This window comes from Saccostrea cucullata, unplaced genomic scaffold (assembly GCF_032062105.1).
Source record: "Saccostrea cucullata isolate Sc308-1 unplaced genomic scaffold, CSIRO_AGI_Scuc_v1 ctg382, whole genome shotgun sequence".
NCBI classification, from domain to species: Eukaryota; Metazoa; Mollusca; class Bivalvia; order Ostreida; family Ostreidae; genus Saccostrea; species Saccostrea cuccullata.
The window spans coordinates 161605-180929 of NW_026925758.1; the positions used below are offsets into that span (position 1 = coordinate 161605).

A 19325-nucleotide genomic window follows, 5' to 3' on the forward strand; every position below is an offset into this window, starting at 1 on the left:
CATAAGTCGCAAGGAATGAAAGAATGGAAACTTGATAATTTTCATGTGATTTCATGTTTTTTTTTCTTTAAAGATGGCACAATTTTTGAAAGAGAAATATATAGTATTACTGCGAGGACTGAGCACGAGAGCAGAGCAGGGGAGTGTAATTGAATGTAAACAGTATGTTCATGTAAATGTGTCTTTTCTTAAAATTTGTGATATTTTTGAAATTCTTGTAAGGATTTATACCGATTTATAATAATTCTTTAATCGTATTTTAAAATTTGATAATGACAGTCCAGGGTGTAATATAAAACATTAACGATTTTAGGGTATTTTGAAAATTATACAATGGACGTTATTTCCTCTCTTGGTTTTGGAATGGAGATCGATTGTCAAACAAACCCGTAAAACAAGTTTGTAAAATACGCAAAGAAAGTGATAGGGGTTGACGTCTCTCCTTTCTTTATTCTTGCAGGCATGGACACAAAATTAATACGTCTACCTCGTTTTCATTTTTTAAAATGCCCAAATTAATTATTTTTTACAATTTTTTTAGTTCTGTTCCCACCACTTGATAACTTTCGAATTACTTTAATATGTCACCTCAGAACAACCGCAGCAAGTTGGAATTCTTCAAATCTGCTGTACATCAGGCTATAGACATGCGGGATAACACAGATAAAGTATGTTTGATATGAGAACATATAATTACCTATAACCTTAATACAATAACACATAATTATTTACCTACAAACCGTAATGTAACGTGCATATTCTAATAGTATTCTTTAGCCATTTTAGTACCCTACTAGCAAGTTTAATCTGGTTTCCATTAAGAATTGAAAATGCTATAATTCCGTGTAAAATCATTGAAGCGTAAGATAATGCAAACTTGGTCTGGAACTCATCAAGATATACACTCACATACCAAAAATCAGCTCATTATCTGCAAGCGTTTTGTAAAAAAAAAAACTCTTAAAAATTAAAAAGGCCGTAATTCCCTCAAAAATTTAATCTTGTTTTGTAACTCATCAATATACACTTAAAATATTTAAAAAATCAGCTTAATATCTGCAAGCGCATAAAAAAGTGAGACAGACTGACAAACAGAAAGCTAGACAGACAGATGGACAGACAGTCAGACAGACTCGGACTCTATTTACGAATATACCAAAAAATTCTGCAGAGGGATATCATTTAAGAATATGATCATGTACAGTATATACTCGCCTATAAGTCGGATTTTTGGGAGTTAAACTTTGGTCCAAAATTCTATGTCCGACTTATAGGCCAGTTATAAAAAGTATTTTAGAAGATAGATCCCTCTAATATAAGATTAAAATATACAACCGACTTATATGCGGACCGACTTATAGGCGAATATATACAGGTACTTATCATTTCTTTATCTTTCGTTACCAATGAATAATCATCATTGCATCATGCAGGACAGAAAAGATATGCTACAACTTATGTTGAATGCTCATAGACTCACCGATAAAAATGAGATAGAGGAAAGTCACGCCTATGAACATCCCGAGAAATGGAAAAAGTGAGGTAGGATATCTGTCAGTTAATATGCTAGGCCGATTTAAAAGGCATAAAAACCTATGATTAGGTATTTACTTGAAGTGCTTTATGTTCTTCAATATTTTTGTAAAATGGAGTAGGAAATATGCCTGAATTAAAGTCTTTTAAAATTACGTAATTTATTAAATCGATACAGTTGTAGTATAATCGAATTTGTCCATTGTTTCAGTATACACCTGTATTTTCTTCTAGCATCATGAGTTCATCATTTTAAAAATTGAAATTTCAGGAGCTGCCCACATACGACAACATCCAGAAGCTTGGGTACCTTGACATGGTGTTTAAGGAGACACTACGCCTGTACCCACCAGCCGTTAGGTGAGTACAAAGATGTATATTCATTATATACTAGTGATATATGACATAAAAATAAGGAAAAGGTTTAAAAGAACGTAAAATAAAATATGTTTTATAAACTTCAGTATAGCTGAATTGCTCGTGTGACAAAAGTAATTCTTGGCAGTGGAGAGAACACACTTTTCTTAGGTACATTGTTCACTTAAACTGTGTAATTACTGATAGTCTTGGTAAACTTTTGTAAATTACGGAGGTCCGTGCTTTTTGTGCTGTTTCACAATTTCTATTGTTTACAGATATTTTTGAGATCACAGTTCGTTAGCTTCACCCTTTTCGTTTGTAATATGATTGCTTCTTATATTAATTATTATTAAAACGCAGGTGACAAATTCCTATGTACATGTAAATCTGCTTGCAAAAAATTTAGCTACTAAGCTTTCAACCATTAGTTTTGTACCATGGAAAAAATACTCCTTAACCTGCCTGAGGAGACAACGACACCCCTCCTTTCTCTCTCTCTCTCTCAAAAAAGTTTTACACAAAGCCATGAATAACTTTTATTATTAGAACAATAAAGAAATTTCCCAACTCTTATGGCGTGTTCACTGATATTCAGTGCATTTATTCCTTGTCTTGTTTTGAGAAACATGTACATTAAATTAAATTAAAATTTAATCATCTATTTACCTGTCCTCGGACAACTTAATAGTTGCACTCAAAACACCTTCTACTTCACCATACAGGTCAAACAGAATCAATTCGAAAGAAATTGAAGTGAATGGAGTGAAGATTCCACTCAACACTGAACTGATTTTCCCTATTTTTGCGATACACAGAAATCCTAAATATTGGCCAAAACCGGAGAAATTCGATCCTGAACGGTATACAATTTTGTCTCTCAGTAGATTGATTGTCTTAAAGGTATGATCAGATGATAATCTGGTAAAAATGTTTATTTAACAGAATAAATGGAATTGCTTCAAGATATTCCATGTACGTTTTGAAGTACTATACTATATTATTATACCTCCCGCTTGAAAAGTGGTTGGGTATATAGTGATTGGGATGTTCGTGCGTCCTTCTGTTCGTCCGTCTGTTACATTTTGGGGTACCCATGTCTTATCCGCAACTCCTCTTATACAACTCAATGAAATTAAATGAGACGTTCAAAGAATCTTTGTTACATAGTTCCATTGTGACCTTTTATTTTGATAGGACACATATTTCGGGATTCCCGTAACAAAACATAGACACTGCCAATCTTTCTATAAAATTGAAAGTTACCCATCATCTTATCCGCAACTCCTCCTATACCACTGAATAAAATTTAATGATACTTTCGCAGATTCTTTATTTCATGATGCGGTTGTGACATCCTATTTTACTTTTTGATCTGACACTTATTTCTGGTTTCCCAAAGCAAAACATTGACGATGCCATTATAATATCATATGGGAGGCGGGGGATATCATTTAGTGAACTCAGTGCTCACAGTACTTCTAGTCTGAATAAGAATATGTTTAATTAGAAAGAAATCAGTTAATCTTCAGAAAAATATGGTATAGGGATTACGCTGACAAAAAAGAATAGAAAAAAAAAATACTTTAAGTGTACACATTATATTTTTAAAAAATTGGAAATGAAATGAAAAAATAACGAAAGGTAACCTGGTGTTACCCAGTAGTTTGTATTGACTGACCTCGGTTACAGTAATAATTTATTATTTTAAAAAATGCAGACAAGTTAGAGAAAAATTATTGTACTGTTAAAAAATTTAAAATACTTGATCATAAATTCGGATGAATAGGGGAAAAATCATCCTATGATGACCGCTCCGAGAGGGTAGGTCAATACTTATCCATTTTGAAGGAGTACAGTTTTGGTTAAGAGGAGTGTTCAGTCTATATATATATATAGTACACTTTTGGTTAAGAGGAGTGTTCAGTCTATATATATATATATATATATATATATATATATATATATATATATATATATATATATATATATATATATATATATATATATATAAATATATACTAAAAAAACCAACAACACTGTATATCCTAAATGTCGGATCTATCAAGTAGATACAAGGTCACGGATGGAAATTTATAAAAAGCACTAAAAATGACCAACGACACGAACAATAAAAATTGTCAAATTTTCGGGACGCCCTGTCCCTTCCTCAGGACAAAGAAAAGAGTTAAAAAGTCATAAGAACAAAGGAAAAAGCGAAAAGCGAAAAAGGAAAAAAACAACTAGCACTACTACTAAACTACTAAACACTATATATTTACATACTTAGTTACATGTTGATTTGGAAATTTTTAAGAACACTATTAAAGAAAGAATCCGGAGCGCTATGAAATGCGTCCGGTCTATCGGGTATACTCGGGTGAAGTGCGATCTACATAATTGAACGAATTAATTATGCTAATTAATTAGGACAATCAGTAAATCGTACATTGTTTCATTCTCTCAAAATGGCGTAACTATACTTGATAAAGAATAACCAAAGAAAAATAATATAGAAGGGGCATTTTAACATATGAATTATGATCTATTATAAATTTTAATTAGAACTGATTATCGGTAAAAAATAATTAATAATTAATTAAAAAAGGCGTAAGCAATACATAGTTATGTGGGTTGTTCGAGAGTTGGTGACGCAAATTAACTGTAGAGTTTACACTAAATTGAGAGAATAATCTTGTTTGGTATAAACAGGAATCGGGTCTAGTTTACGTTCATTCTGGTGAAGTCATTCAGTTTGTTAATACCATTGGGGCGGAATGACTTCAATCTGTGCATCCAGAACTTTTCTTTGCTTTTGTAGGTCCGTTTATATATATATATATATATATATATATATATATATATATATATATATATATATATATATATATATATATATATATATATATATATATATATATAAAAGGTTTCAACAATCTGATTAAAATCAGCGGTAGCGTATCTATTTAGATTGAGGTTTCAAATGTTTTTTTTTATTTCTGCGACAGCGGTCTTGTTTATGTTGTTATTAGTACAATGTATTAGCATACTGAGTAACATGTAATGAAAAAAATAAGAAGTTTCGTTGCTTTTTGTATCTATTGATTTCCACGACACTCCAATTTCAAATCATATTGGCATCTATCATTTTAAAGGTTTACCCCAGAAAATAAAGAGAGTCGTCATCCTTACACTTTTCTGCCGTTTGGACATGGTCCTAGGAACTGTATAGGACAACGTTTAGCGGGCATGGAGGTTAAATGTAGCATTACATATAATACTTCAACACTACCGGTTTACTAAATGTAGCGAAACGGAGGTAAATTTTACTTTTAAATACAATTGATTATGGCGAATGCGCATTCACAAGTCTAATCGTGGCATATCTAGATAAACGATTTATTTCTGCCACGGACACATGCCATGGTAGGTAGTGTTTTATTTCACTAATATAAATTTAAATTCCTACAGTGTTAACAAATAAATGAACTCTAAGTCGATATATTTTTTTTTTACAGATTCCCCTCCAGCTGAGAAAAAATGGCTTACTGAAACCGGCTAATGACGTTCAACTTAAACTGGAAAAAAGAAAAGTGACACATTTAAATAGTGAAACGTAATAATATTTTCGTAATATGTACATGTATACTTGTGTTCTGTACTTTATAATATAACATTTTGCATCTTGTGTAGACAGTTTCTCCTAAGAAAATTATTTGAAGAGTTTTAGCAAATATTTTCCGGTAGGTTAAGGAAATGACATTCATACAGAAGAAAATTGTAGTGAATTTTGTAGATATTTTTATTAGTATATTGTAGCTAAAGAAATTTATCTAGTTAATTGATGTGCTCTATTTAACCTTCATTCATCAAGATACACAGATGACAAATCAAACGTTGTTTTCTACTGGACACGTAAAACGGTCTTCTTGCATTATATCCATTGGGAAAGCATGTTCTACGAATGAACAATATATCAAACGAGATAAATTATTGACAAACAAATTGATGAAACAAGAATATTAGCAGTCTCTTATAAAGTCTTCATTATGTAATTTCTGTGGTCGATACTATGGCCTTGTCAGCAAATACGAGTTAAATGCTGACTGATGTTTTTCAAACTAATTGTTGGTCAATTATTTATACACTGAATTGTCGACGAATTTTCCCATTATTTCCCGATCATGACAAGGAGCACACGGCGGGTGTGACCGGTCTGCAGGAGATGCTCACTCCTTCTTGACATATGATCCCACCTCTGATGTGGAGGTCCGTGTTTGCTTTGCCCCTATTTTGTATTGTTTTAAGGACTTTTGATCTTGATTACTGTTCGTTATCTCCATATGTCTCATGTAAATATTTCTATTTTGTATGTACATGTATTATGCTTTGCGTAATTAGTTCTATTAGAAGATGAATTTCATTATGTAGATCTATTACTCGTATAAAATGAATTTGATTATATAGTTTCTCCGTCCATGAAATTCAGGGTACGTGTTGTAGCAAATATTTTTTTTTACATTGTCAGAAGAGTAAAGCGAAGTCATTCATAAAATGTATATAATTAATAACCCGGTACTAGCTAAATAAAGTGCAAATGGAATAGTTTTGTTGTAACTTGTATGTTAACTATAACATTAAATTAATACCTACTTTGGTTTCCTTGTGGCAAGAACTGGACAATGTTTTCTATAAAAACTTTTAAAAGTCTATGTTCATAACGGATAACGATCCTAACATCTGATAATCTAAGAGTATTCTCTTCTAATCTTAACTCAAAAATGCTTGAATAAGAAACTATATAATTTAATAATATTTTTTATACGTTATATAAGGTTTTACTGGACAATTATGATATTTTAATTTCATTAAATTTAATATTTTAATTTAAATTTTTTTCTGAACTTCAACACATTAACAATACTCAATGCGCTTAGCTGATTTTAATCATTATTCAAAATGATTTTCTTGTGTTTTCCACTTCATAAGAATTTATTTTTTATCTTTCCAAGTTAAGAATAAGTGCACATAAGTTGTACGTAGAAACAGGTAGATATTGTAACTTGATTACTGTTCGTTTTCTCCATATGTCTCATGTAAATATTTCTATATTATATGTATTATGCTTTGTGTAATTATTTCTGTTAGAAGATGAATTTCATTATGTCATTTAGAGAAAATAGATTTTGTTTCCATTGTAAAACTCTTGTTGAAGATGAAAAACGCTTTTTACTTGATTGTCCTGTGTATAAAAATGTCAGGAAAAAGTATTCAAGGTTACTAGATGTTAATAACTTATCTTGTTTGCTTAATCCACATAACTTTGTATCTACGAAACAAATCTGTCTATATATCAGAGACTGTTTTGATATTAGAAACAAGCTTACAATAGTATAATATCTTGCAATACATGTATATGGCTAACAACACATTCCTGTATATAAATATATGCTTTAGTGCCAATAAAGAATTGAATTGAATTGAATTTCCATTTCGCACTATTTTATTTCCGTTTGTGTCTATTTAATTTCCATTTGGTGTGCATTTGGGACCATTTAAATTCCATTTGGGTCCATTTGAGTAAATCGATGTATGTATAATGTAATTATTTACAATTCATGGGATTTTTGTGATGTGCAGTGACTGTCAGATCAATGTAAATTCGGTCGCACTTTCAACACTTGTAATTTATGTAAATGTCAATATCTAGTACTGCGAACCTTTACGACTACGAGTCTTACCTTTGCTTATGCAATATTCGTCATCTATTGAAATAACTCCGTTTTCATCAAATAAAAAGGTAAATTTGCAAGACCTTGGGAAGCTGTTTACCTAATATTGTACTCAGAGATGGACGCTCTGGGCTTACTGGGCATCAGGGGATGGATTATACTTATGATTGGGTTACTGACCGTATTATACATGTAAGTAAATCATTTGTTTATTTCGAAAAAAAAAATCGATTATGCACTGTCGCTATTTCCTCTGGTAGATCACCGGAGGATGGATTTTAATTTTAACTGGGTCTATTGATCGTATTATACATGCATTCAATAACTCAGAAAAAATAGATAACACGATCAATATGTACTGGTCCTTGTTGACAAAACAAGTTATAACAACATTGTCTTTGTAAGGCTCATTATTTAAATGGAATTTTAGAAGACAAGGATTGAATTTTACAAGTGGTAATCAAACTTATACCAATATCTTCCTTTTTAAGAATTTTTTTTTCAAAATCATATTTTTTAATAGGGATTACTGTAAACGTATTACATTTGGTGATGTATTCTATTTAGCGCTTTTGGCGGAAAGATACTTCCGCTAATTCAAGAACTTCGCTAAATGTCTTAAACATTGATACGTGAATAAGAACATCAAGAAATGCGCTAAATCAAAACTACGCTAACTTGTTTAAAAATCATTTTCCGCTAAATATTGTACCCGCTAAATATAAACGTGACGACTTTAACTTTTCTATCGTCAACTTCATTACTTATGCAGCAATGTACCTTCATGCCTGCATACGGAGTGTATTTATCTCAGTTGATTCGATACGCAAGAGCATGCTCTTCGTATGAACAATTTCTAAGAGGAGGTAAATTATTGACAAACAAGTTGATAAAACAAGAATATCAGCAGTCTCGTTTAAAGTCATCATTTCGTAAGTTCTTTGGTCGATACAATGACCTTGTCGGCAAATACAATTTATCGTTGAGTCAAATGCTGACTGACATTTTTCATACGAATTGCTAGTTCATTATTTATAAAGTGAATTGACCACGGATTTTCCCGTTATTTCACGATCATGATAATGAGCACACGGCGGGTGTGACCGGTAAGCAGGGGATGCTCACTCATCCATGGCACCTGATCCCACCTCTGATGTTTCGGAGGTCCTTGTTTGCTTTGCTCTTATTTTGCATGGTTTTATGGACTTTGAGATTGAATACTGTTTGTTATCTCCATATCCTTCTCATAATACATTGTAAGTTCTGCAAGTGGTAATTAAAACTTTAACCCATAGCTCCCTTTCTAAGGAGGAAATTCTTTAAAATCATATGTTTTGATACACCCAACAACCTAATTGAAATAGAATTACCATATTTGTTTTGGATTCCGAAACGTCATAAAATTCCCTACAAAAATATACATAGCGGGTTCCAGTATATGCTCTACCTATCCCGTTTCTTTATTTCTCCATAAACTAAAATATATAGTTAACAGTACTAAAGGAGAAACTTCAGGAGTACTAGCACTGTGTAAAAATACATAAGGAAACTAAGATATGGACACTTAAGAATTTATCTCTTGATTGCCTCGATGCACAAGAGCATGCTCTGCTTACACTGTATGAACAATTCGTTAAACGAGATGAGTAATCGACAAACAAGTTGATGAAACAAGAATATCAGCAGTCTTGTTGAAAGTCATCATTTTGTAAGTTTTATGGTCGATACCATGATTTTGTCAGCTGAGACAATTTATTAAGTGAAATGCTGATTAACCTTTTCCATTACTGAATTGGCCGATGGATCTTTTCGTTATTTCCCCATTAGCAGCACACATCAGGTGTGACTGGCCGACAGGGAATGCTCACTCCACCATGGCATCTGATCCGCTCTGAATAGACTTTTGAGGTTGAATACTTTTCATTAACTCCATATATTCTGTGCAAGTATTTCTATTTCTTATTCTCAAATAAGTCTATTTGTCATGCATTGTCATAATATCTTTTATCGGTACCTCTCGAAGATAGAGTATTATATAGAAATGAAATGATTTTACATTATATATTAAAATATTTATTTTTACAGATATGTGAAACGGAAATTTGGTTTATGGCGTCGCCTGGGAGTTCCTGGACCTGATTTTGTTCCATATGTAGGCCAGATGATACAGCTAAATAAAAAGGTCTGATAAAATACTTTTTTTCCCATAAATTGCATTTTTTAAAAAGAAGAAAAAATCCATCGCATTCTCTGTAAATTATTTATCTTTATTTGAAACCATTGCATATAATACCAATTTATAAAAACACTAAACTTTGCAATGTACTTTAGACAAAAAATTGCAGTAAACTAAAGGTCGAGCTTTGTTCTAAACTAATGACGAAATGAAATTCTTTGACATCATAGTCGCAGATGATGAACTTTTGCGGTGGCCTTAATTTTCACATTTTGATATATATCGCCGGCATTAGGAGTAAACTTATCTATACTTTTTTACTTATAATATACATTTCTGATTGTAATTAACTTCAGTGATATTTTGTAACAAATGGATATTATGGTTCAAATATGCGCTGTTAGAACGATATGTCGATATTAATATTTTTAACAGGGCTTTCATGGGTTGGATGTCGAATTGGTTCAAAAATATGGAAGGCTTGTCGGGTGAGTCTCGCCCTATATTTACTTGAATAATAATATATCTGTTTTACATTTATTATCTTATGAAAACAGAACTGATTTAATTTTTCACAAATAAAGTAATGGAGCTCCTAAAATGTCTTCTTCTCTAACTTTGCAGGTTGTATTTCGGGAGTCAGCCTTCCATCATGATATCGGATCCAGATCTTATTAAGACCATCATGGTGAAGGATTTCTCCAAAGCTCCCAATAGATTTGTATGTAATATTTTATATTTAGACAAAGTTAATTTAGTTGTTTAAAAACATGAACTTGTTAAAATTTTCGGGGATTTAATTTTCTATGAAGTACTGCATCAGGAAAGAAAGAAATGTAATATTAATTATAAGATGAATACTAGTAGTATTGATGAATTCATATAAGGAATACTTTCTAATGACATATTTTATAGGCCTTGGTAGAACAGCGAGGCGAGATGAAGCATTCTTTAACAGAAGTTGTAGATGATCATTGGCGATTTATGAGAAACACCATACTGCCAACTTTCTCCAGTGGCAAGCTCAGAAAGGTGAAATTTTGTTGTAAAAAAACCAAATAAACTGTTCCATTAATATTTCAAAGTTTAATAGTTTCCTCTCTCTTTAATAGCAAAAGACGTTAATGTTATTCTAACAACAAATCTTTATGATAAACGTGATGACTTTCTTTTCAATCGTCAACTTTCCTTACTTATGCAGCAATATACCCTTACCCCATATATATGGTGTTTATATCTTTCAACTGATTCGATACACAAGAACAAAGTGATTGTATCTTTAAGTACGAACGATTTCTAAATCGAGTTGTTGTTGACAAAACAAGTTGATACAAGAAGAAAATCAACAGTCTTGTTTTAAGTCATCTGTCAAGTTTTATGGTCGATACAATGACCTGCACACGGCGGGTGTGACCTGTCAGCAGGGGATGCTAATTCCCCCATGGCACCTTATCCCACCAATGAAGTTTTGGAGTTTTTGTTGTGCTCCTTGTTAGTATTGTTTTAATGAACTGTTGTGCGTGAATATGGTTCATTATCTCCATATATTTCATGTAATAATTTTTGTGATGTTGTGTGATGTACTAGAAGAGATAAAAAAATGTCGATTCACAAAAAGAAAGACCATAAAAGAAATTAAGCTTAGATCTAGTGATTTAAGCACGCCACTTCTGTTTCATGACACACATGTAACTGTTCTGTCAATGCACAACACGCGGTCCATGCGATCACATGACATGTTCATATATCTATTTGTTCATACACCTATATATTTTATTTTATCTTTTTTCTTTTCTTTAAGATGGGAATTCTTTTGAAAGAGAAATATAAAATGTTACTGGAAGGATTAACTAAGAAAGCAGAGAAAGGAAGCGTCATTGAATTTAAACAGTATGTACATATCTTTACTTGTTACGATATATCTGACTTCTTTTTTCAAAGATTCCATATATTGTTTTATATTCTTTTAGGGTATTTGGAAGTTATACAATGGACGTCATTGCCTCGCTAGGCTTTGGTATGGAGATCGATTCCCAGACAAACCCAGACAATAAATTTGTAAAATACGCTAAAGAACTGTTTGAAGTCAACATCTCTCTTTTAATAATCCTTGCGGGTATGGACACCAACAATCTCATTTTGCTCACTTTTTCTAATTTTTTTAAATTCTCTATTTATTTTCAAATCATTTATTGCAGTTCTTATACGGCCATTCGATAAACTTTTGGATTACTTTAATATGTCACCCCTGAATAATCGCAGAAGAATGGATTTCTTCAAGTCTGCAGTACACCGGGCGATAGACATGCGTGATGACACGGACAAAGTTCGTCTAACGGAATAACAAATTATTTTTATTGATTTTTCCTTATTTGAAAACCTCTTTTATAAATACATGAATTATGTTTAAATAATTACTTATAATTCCCAGGTAAGAAGTAAATACATGTACATGTACATATCAAAATCTTCGCTTTATTCTTCACATTTAATAAATGAGACATTGCATTACACAGGACAGAAAAGACATGCTACAACTTATGTTGAATGCTCATAGACTCACCGATAAAAATGAGATAGAGGACACACACACTTATGAAAATCCCGAGGAATGGAAAAAGAGAGGTAGGATCCTATAGGTTATGTTTGATGCTAAATTCAGACCTTTTGTCCTGATGTTGGTATCCAGTTGTAGCAATTGTTGTTTTTTTTTAATAGTTAAAATAGAATATGCATCACACTCTAGAAGACAGAAGTTCTTAGTTTTCCGATGTGTAATCTATATAAAAACGTGTTAAAGTAAAATTTAGGATATAAGATGTCCTACGGGTTGCAAATTGATATGGTTTTAATTCAAAGGGTTTTGCGTTTTCTATAGTTAAGTTAAAAATGGCATGACCCTAGTTAGTTAAAAATATACATCATATTTATAGGTTTAACTGTGGAAGAGATAACTGGAAATTCTATTCTTTTTCTACTGGCTGGCTATGACACAACAGCAAGCACTATGACTTTCATGGCGTATAACCTGGCGACAAACCCAGAATGTCAAGATAAATTGATTCGGGAAATTGACACAGTCCTTGAACAAGTTAGTTTCAAAGTATTTGATTAAATCGAAGAGGTTCGAGAAAAATTGAGTTTCGAGAGTTCCGATTAAATCAACTCACTTTAATATTGTTGACTTTTGTACATAACTTTAGAATTATTCCTCCGGTAATGTAATATTATCATATACAAAAATAAACTTTCAGGAGCTGCCGACGTACGACAACATACAGAAGCTCGGGTACCTGGACATGGTGTTTAACGAGACATTACGTCTGTACCCACCGGCTACAAGGTGAATGTATAGATTTATATCTACTATACGTGTTTATTGTATATCCAAATAAAATGAGACAAAAATAGACCAGTCAAACAAAATGCATAATCTTTTGTGTAATGTATTACACATACATTAATTGTTATTGATCAAGAATAATTTACTTGTTCTTTTCCAGGACAAACAGAAACAATTCTGAAGAAATTGAGGTGGATGGTATAAAGATTCCACCCAATACTGAAATAATATTTCCTATTTTTGCGATACATAGAAATCCTAAGTATTGGCCAGAACCAGAGAAATTTGATCCTGAACGGTATGTCATAGTAATTTAATTACAAATGTATGTGGCAAAATGTAGTAAAAAGGATTACTTTATGGTTAAGGCGTGTATTAAACGATACTGAGTGAGATAATATTATGCTCCTGTTTGATTATTACATTATTAGACTGAACAAAATGTAAACAACATATGTAGTCGTATTTTGGCTGACGTGTTTCATACCAATAATTAGGTTTTTCTTTTAAAACTAAACCTGACTTCGGAATGTTTTGTCTATCTAATCAGTGGACAAACCCAAATCGGTTGTGACTGTCAATAGGAATGCTTACCCTTCTTACGCACCTGATCCCACCTCTGGAGGTTTTAGGGATCCAATATTAGGCCCTGCGCATAGATGTATTGTGACAAAATGTAGTAGATTTCTTGAGATATATAAGTTTTTAGTATGTTCACCTTTTTCATTTCTTACACTTACTGGTGTAAAAATACAAAGTACAGTAAAACTTGTTTAGTACGAACACGGATATTGCGAATTCACGGATATAGCAAAGTCATCTTGGATCCTCACCTATATAAATTTACTCAATTACTTATACGGTTATAACGAATTACAGATACAGCGAAGTAATTTCATAGGTCCCAGCGACTTCGTTATAACCGAGTTTTGCTGTATATTTTACAATTAAAAACAGTTTCATTAATTAAGCTAGAGGATTTCAACTATTGGAAACACAACTTGAAATCAAAGGATGGCAATGCAAGAAAGAGAAATCAAAAAAGAATCTTAATTTTTTTTTTAATTTACTAATGGTATACTAGTAGTCTTGATGCAAATTTAAATTTCCATGCAATATAGTACTAGTGATCCTGTAACTTCTGAGAATATTCGGTCAACATGAGTGGTGGGTTTGGCTATATTCGAAGAAACAGATCTTTTAAAATGCTAGTAATACTAAATTCCTTTTTATGCTTTGTAAAAGATTTATTTGACTGTAATTTTGTGTCCGCTTTGAACTCACCTGAGCTGAAAGCCAAAGAGAACTTTTTTGATCATTCCCTCGTCTGAATGCCTCACTGTCCTCCATCCTTATACTTGTCTAATTTTCAACTTTTTCTCAAGAATCAAAGTCAGTATAAAGTACCCCTTGGGTAAAGGGAAGTTAAAATTTTAAAATGAAAGGCCGAGTTCCATTCCAAGGGAGGATAATCAAAAAAAGACAATAGGAAAACAAAGTATTACACTGGGGATAAAGTAAACGTTCAGTTGGTTTGTTTTTTGTAACCTACCGATATCTATGGAACAAGAAGTGAAATTTTCGATTTTTTTCCTAAGGTTTTCCCCAGAAAATAGAGAGCTGTCATCCTTACACATTTTTACCGTTTGGTCCATTTTTGGGGCTATTTTTTTTTTAATATTTTGTTAGTATTATCATTATGAGTAACGTGATGAAAGAAAAAATGAAAAAAAAAGTTTCGTTGTTGCTTTTTGTATCTACTGATTTCCACGACACCCCAATTCAAATAAAATTGGCAACTTTCACTTTAAAGGTTTACCCCAGAAAATAAAGAGACTCGTCATCCTTACACATTTTTGCCGTTTGGTCATGGACCCAGGAACTGCATAGGACAGCGATTAGCGGGCATGGAGGCTAAATGTGGCATTGCATACATACTTCAGCACTACCGGTTCACGAACTGTAGCGAGACGGAGGTAAGGTTTACACTCCAAATTACTATAGGGACCAAAATCTGAGTTGAAAGTCTACAGCTATCGGTTTTTTTTTGAATATTTATATTCTTTATTAGTTAGACCCTTTCTTGTGTTTTATCGATAGAATTGTGATGAGACGGGGGGAGGGTATACAGTGATGGCTGTCCCTTACGCTGTGGGGTACTCATCTCTTATCCGCAACTCCTCTTAGATCAATGAATGAAATTTAATGATACTTTCACGGAATATTTATTACATTGTGACATCCTATTTCACTGGTTGATCAGATAAATATATCGGTATTCCCATAGCACTGCCACTGACACTGCCATTTTTTCTATAGTATATTGAGGGGTACCCATCTCTTATCCATACTCTTTCCACATGTGTATCATTGCATAAAATTCAATGATACTTTCACGAACTCTTTATTACATACATGTTGTTGCATTGTGCACCTCCTATTTTACTTTTTGATCTGACGCTTATTCGGGTCTCATCTAGCAAAACATGGACGTGTATCATTTAGTTTAGAGAGTATCTTTATAAGAATGTTTATATCAATAATTGTTAAACTGAAAAATAAAACAAAAGATTTAGGTGATAAATGAGCCTTTAATATATATTTTAAACAGATTCCACTTCAACTGAGCAAAGAAGCCTTAATGAAACCAGCTAATGGGGTTAAACTTAAACTGGAAAGAAGAACACCGACGCATTTGAACAACGAATCATAAGAATATGTTAAATTTTGTGTTAGGTACTATTAAACATTGAGAAATTCATTGTTAACTTAAATGAGTTTGTCTGATACATTGTTTAAGTTATCTTTGAATAAAGATAATTCAGTAAGTATGTCCAAGAAGTTTAAGTAGAATACACTTCAAAAGAGGAACCACTCACTTAAAAAAACAAGAAGTTCTTGTCAACATATCATTCTGGACGTACCAGTGCTTGAATTGTAAACAAATTTTGCATTTTTTAAAATTGAAATTGATATTTGTACAGCTTTCACTGGGTGAAAAGTCCAGTTTCCGCAAAACTGAAACTATATGGAAACCTTGCTGAAACTTGGCGTTGAAGTTTCCTGTGTGGTTTCCGCAATGCGGAAACTATATAATAGTTTCAGCAAGTTTCTGTAGGGTTTCCGTATGCTGAAACTATTAGGTTTGTTTCCAAATAGTTTCCGCAAAACGGAAACCAATGTAAAATTTAATGAAATGTCAATTTAACGATACTTTTTAGTTTCAGTAGGTTTCAGTTTCCGGAAACTATTGAATTCGATTCCATATGGTTTCCGCATGCTGAAACCGAACTGAAACTTTTTCTTTTCTCTTTTTTTCAAATAGGTAAAAAAAATCAACTCAAATTATTGTTTTACTATTGATTTCGATTCCATATGGTTTCCGCATGCTGAAACCGAACTGAAACTTTTTCTATTATTTTTTTTTTAAGGGTAGAAAAATCAACTCATATTATGTTTTTACTAAGATTGATTTCGATTCTGTATGGTTTTCGCATGCTGAAACCGAACTGAATCGAAACTGTTTATAATTATTTTTTTCAAAAGGGTAGAAAAATCAACTCATATCATATTTTTATTTACTTATACATTTTAAAAAAATGGTTTTATTTTTAAATATCTACTAGTTCATATTCAGATCTTGAGATGTGCTCTGTGTAAACTTACACATACCGATATTGATATCAATGATAAGCACTTTATACAAGATCCTTGCTTCATATTAATTTATTTCATATTGTGCTGGAATTAAAAAAATATCATTTTTAAACAAAATCGATTCCTCTCACCAGGATATTCTACATTACCCAACTCGAGACTCCCTTTCGGGAATTAATTCTTTTCATAACATACATTATTTTCACAAAATATTACTTCCGAGAACAAATCAAGGGTTATATATGGAGGTTCCTCTGTCTACAATTACATTTAATGTTAATTTGTTTAAAAAAGAAAATTAGTGTGTCTTCATGGTGCATGAAATACAGATAATTACGAGAGCAAGTGCTTACATTATCTGAGATAGCAAGTTTTGCATTTATATTCCTTATACATGTATCTATATTCCTGAATGGAAAATTATCATTTCAATAATTCAATTTGTTAACAACACATACTGACTAGGAAGCCTTTTTTACTATTCAGTGTTCGACATAGATATATAGTGCAGTAGTTACTAATTGTTTTATAATTACATTGATTTAATATCTACATATATGTGTTTTTATCTCCGTTCTCATGAATACATTTTATTCGTTTAACAGGCGTTAATCTTATTCGAAAGCCGCGGGTAAATATTGCAAGAAAACGTCCTGAACATTTGATATCATGGTTCTTAAGATCTGCAGCATATTATGTCAATCTAATTAAAATTAAATCGTCTCATTTGTTACCCAAATGCTTATTCGCACGAGAAAGACTTACTAATGTAAAAAGTCCGTTTTGTGAAAAATTACCCTGGGAGCGAATGGAAAATCTCATTTTAATTAGATTGCATATAATGTGTAGGCTTTTTTATTTATTTATTTATTTTTTCAAATATCTTGCTTTCATGATGTTAATTAATGCAATATTACTGAAAACGCGGTACCTATACTTTTTAGTAATATGTTCAATTATATTCGTATTGAGATGTATAATGTGCTAAATTTGTGATTTGGAACCCCCCCCCCCCTTTTTGTTTAAATAAAAGTAGTATGTAAGTTGATCAAATTTTCAATCCTTTTCTTTGAACCTCACTCGCGGGCACCTGTCCTCAAGTGCCACAGGTGGGGAGACACGTGTCGCGAAGACACCTGCTACCGTGTTGGTGTATTTTTTGTATATTCTATGTGGATTGAGAGGTTTTTCTACCTTAGAGGAACAATGGGCTGTGACCAGGCGTAATATATACATGCAGTACATGGTATACACAGTAAAGTCACTAGTAGTGCCCCAAGGTGTCTTAACATTCAAATTTTAAAAATTAAAAAAAAAATCCCACACAACTTTATATATAAAACTTCACCTAAAATCAAACAAATAAGATTGTTTTATAAAATATTTTATATAAAATGTTCCATATAAGCTATTAAGTTTATTATATGTTGGTGATTAAAAGAAAAAAAAAAAGGAAAAACCTCTCAGATATTTATCTATAGATCAATCTAATAAATAATAAAACTAATCTACAGATAAGAACACTGAAAGAAAAACCTAGTGAATTTAACTAGTATGCCTCGTAAAGCGTTTGTCGTGATTAGTAATCTTTCTGTTTACTGGCTAAGATAGTGAGAAGTGGAGCATGGGTCGTATAGATACTTAGATACCTAGTGAAAGTTACTTATCAAATTCTAGATTTACTAATCTTCTCTAGTAAATCTACCCAATACCTAATAAAACTACTTTCAAGGTAGTGATTGTATGGACAGTTAATTTACTAGTCTTCTTAGTGACTTTAACTAGTTAGTTTTTGTCAGTGAAGAATATTTGCTAGTTGCTTGCAATAGACTATTTCAAAAATTTCAATATTATTTTACAATTTCTCCACAAAGGAATCGGCAATCACAAAAAATCGACAATTAAATGGTATTCCTTGTTTGCCACCATTGTAAACTTCAAATATTGAAAATATTTAGAGATCGATGACACGCAACCTAATGAAAACAAAGTCTATGAATTTTATTTCATAACTTTTTTCTGTAGGCTATTTCTAAGTACAAAATAAAACCACGTTCTATTTTTAATTTATAGTCCAAAACAGAAAAGTGTGAGGTTATTACAATAATAAGGAAAAGATAAAAAAAAAAAAATAAATACATTTAGTAAACAACAATATACATGACATGTGTAAAGGACTATGACTACTATTACATGATATCATTATTAATTTGCCCGCAAAATTAAGAGTTTCCGTATCTTCTGTATTGAGTAACAACCAATAATTTTTTGTTCATCATCTAATGCTGAGAAGTAGCGCTATTTACTATTTATGGAATGAATTTTTTTTTCTTTGATGATCATCTTTTTTACATGACAGTGTTATAAAAAATGAATTTTGATTATCATTTATACTGTTGGAATTACATCTACATAATCGATCTTCTCGAGAAATATTGGTAAATCTGGCCACTTCAATTTTTAACCTGTGACAGGAAATCTTAGTTAACATATAGACTTAATTGTACATGTAGATATTTTCTGGGAT

The 19325-nt window shown here is 31.8% G+C and overlaps 1 protein-coding gene across 1 annotated transcript in view; it reads left to right on the forward strand.

Annotated features, from left to right (window-relative positions):
- The window catches only part of LOC134269749 (cytochrome P450 3A8-like), a 31580-nt gene extending 15457 nt beyond the window's left edge, over nucleotides 1-16123 (forward strand). The window contains exons 14-27 of the mRNA XM_062751952.1: nucleotides 5409-5419; nucleotides 9708-9804; nucleotides 10234-10286; nucleotides 10423-10519; nucleotides 10714-10830; nucleotides 11600-11688; nucleotides 11769-11914; nucleotides 11997-12124; nucleotides 12315-12423; nucleotides 12732-12889; nucleotides 13053-13141; nucleotides 13302-13439; nucleotides 14955-15117; nucleotides 15753-16123. Coding sequence (XP_062607936.1) covers nucleotides 5409-5419; nucleotides 9708-9804; nucleotides 10234-10286; nucleotides 10423-10519; nucleotides 10714-10830; nucleotides 11600-11688; nucleotides 11769-11914; nucleotides 11997-12124; nucleotides 12315-12423; nucleotides 12732-12889; nucleotides 13053-13141; nucleotides 13302-13439; nucleotides 14955-15117; nucleotides 15753-15854 — 1497 coding nt within the window. The 3' untranslated portion in view covers nucleotides 15855-16123. The remainder of the gene's footprint in view (nucleotides 1-5408; nucleotides 5420-9707; nucleotides 9805-10233; nucleotides 10287-10422; nucleotides 10520-10713; nucleotides 10831-11599; nucleotides 11689-11768; nucleotides 11915-11996; nucleotides 12125-12314; nucleotides 12424-12731; nucleotides 12890-13052; nucleotides 13142-13301; nucleotides 13440-14954; nucleotides 15118-15752) is intronic.
- Nucleotides 16124-19325: the final 3202 nt, after the last annotated feature.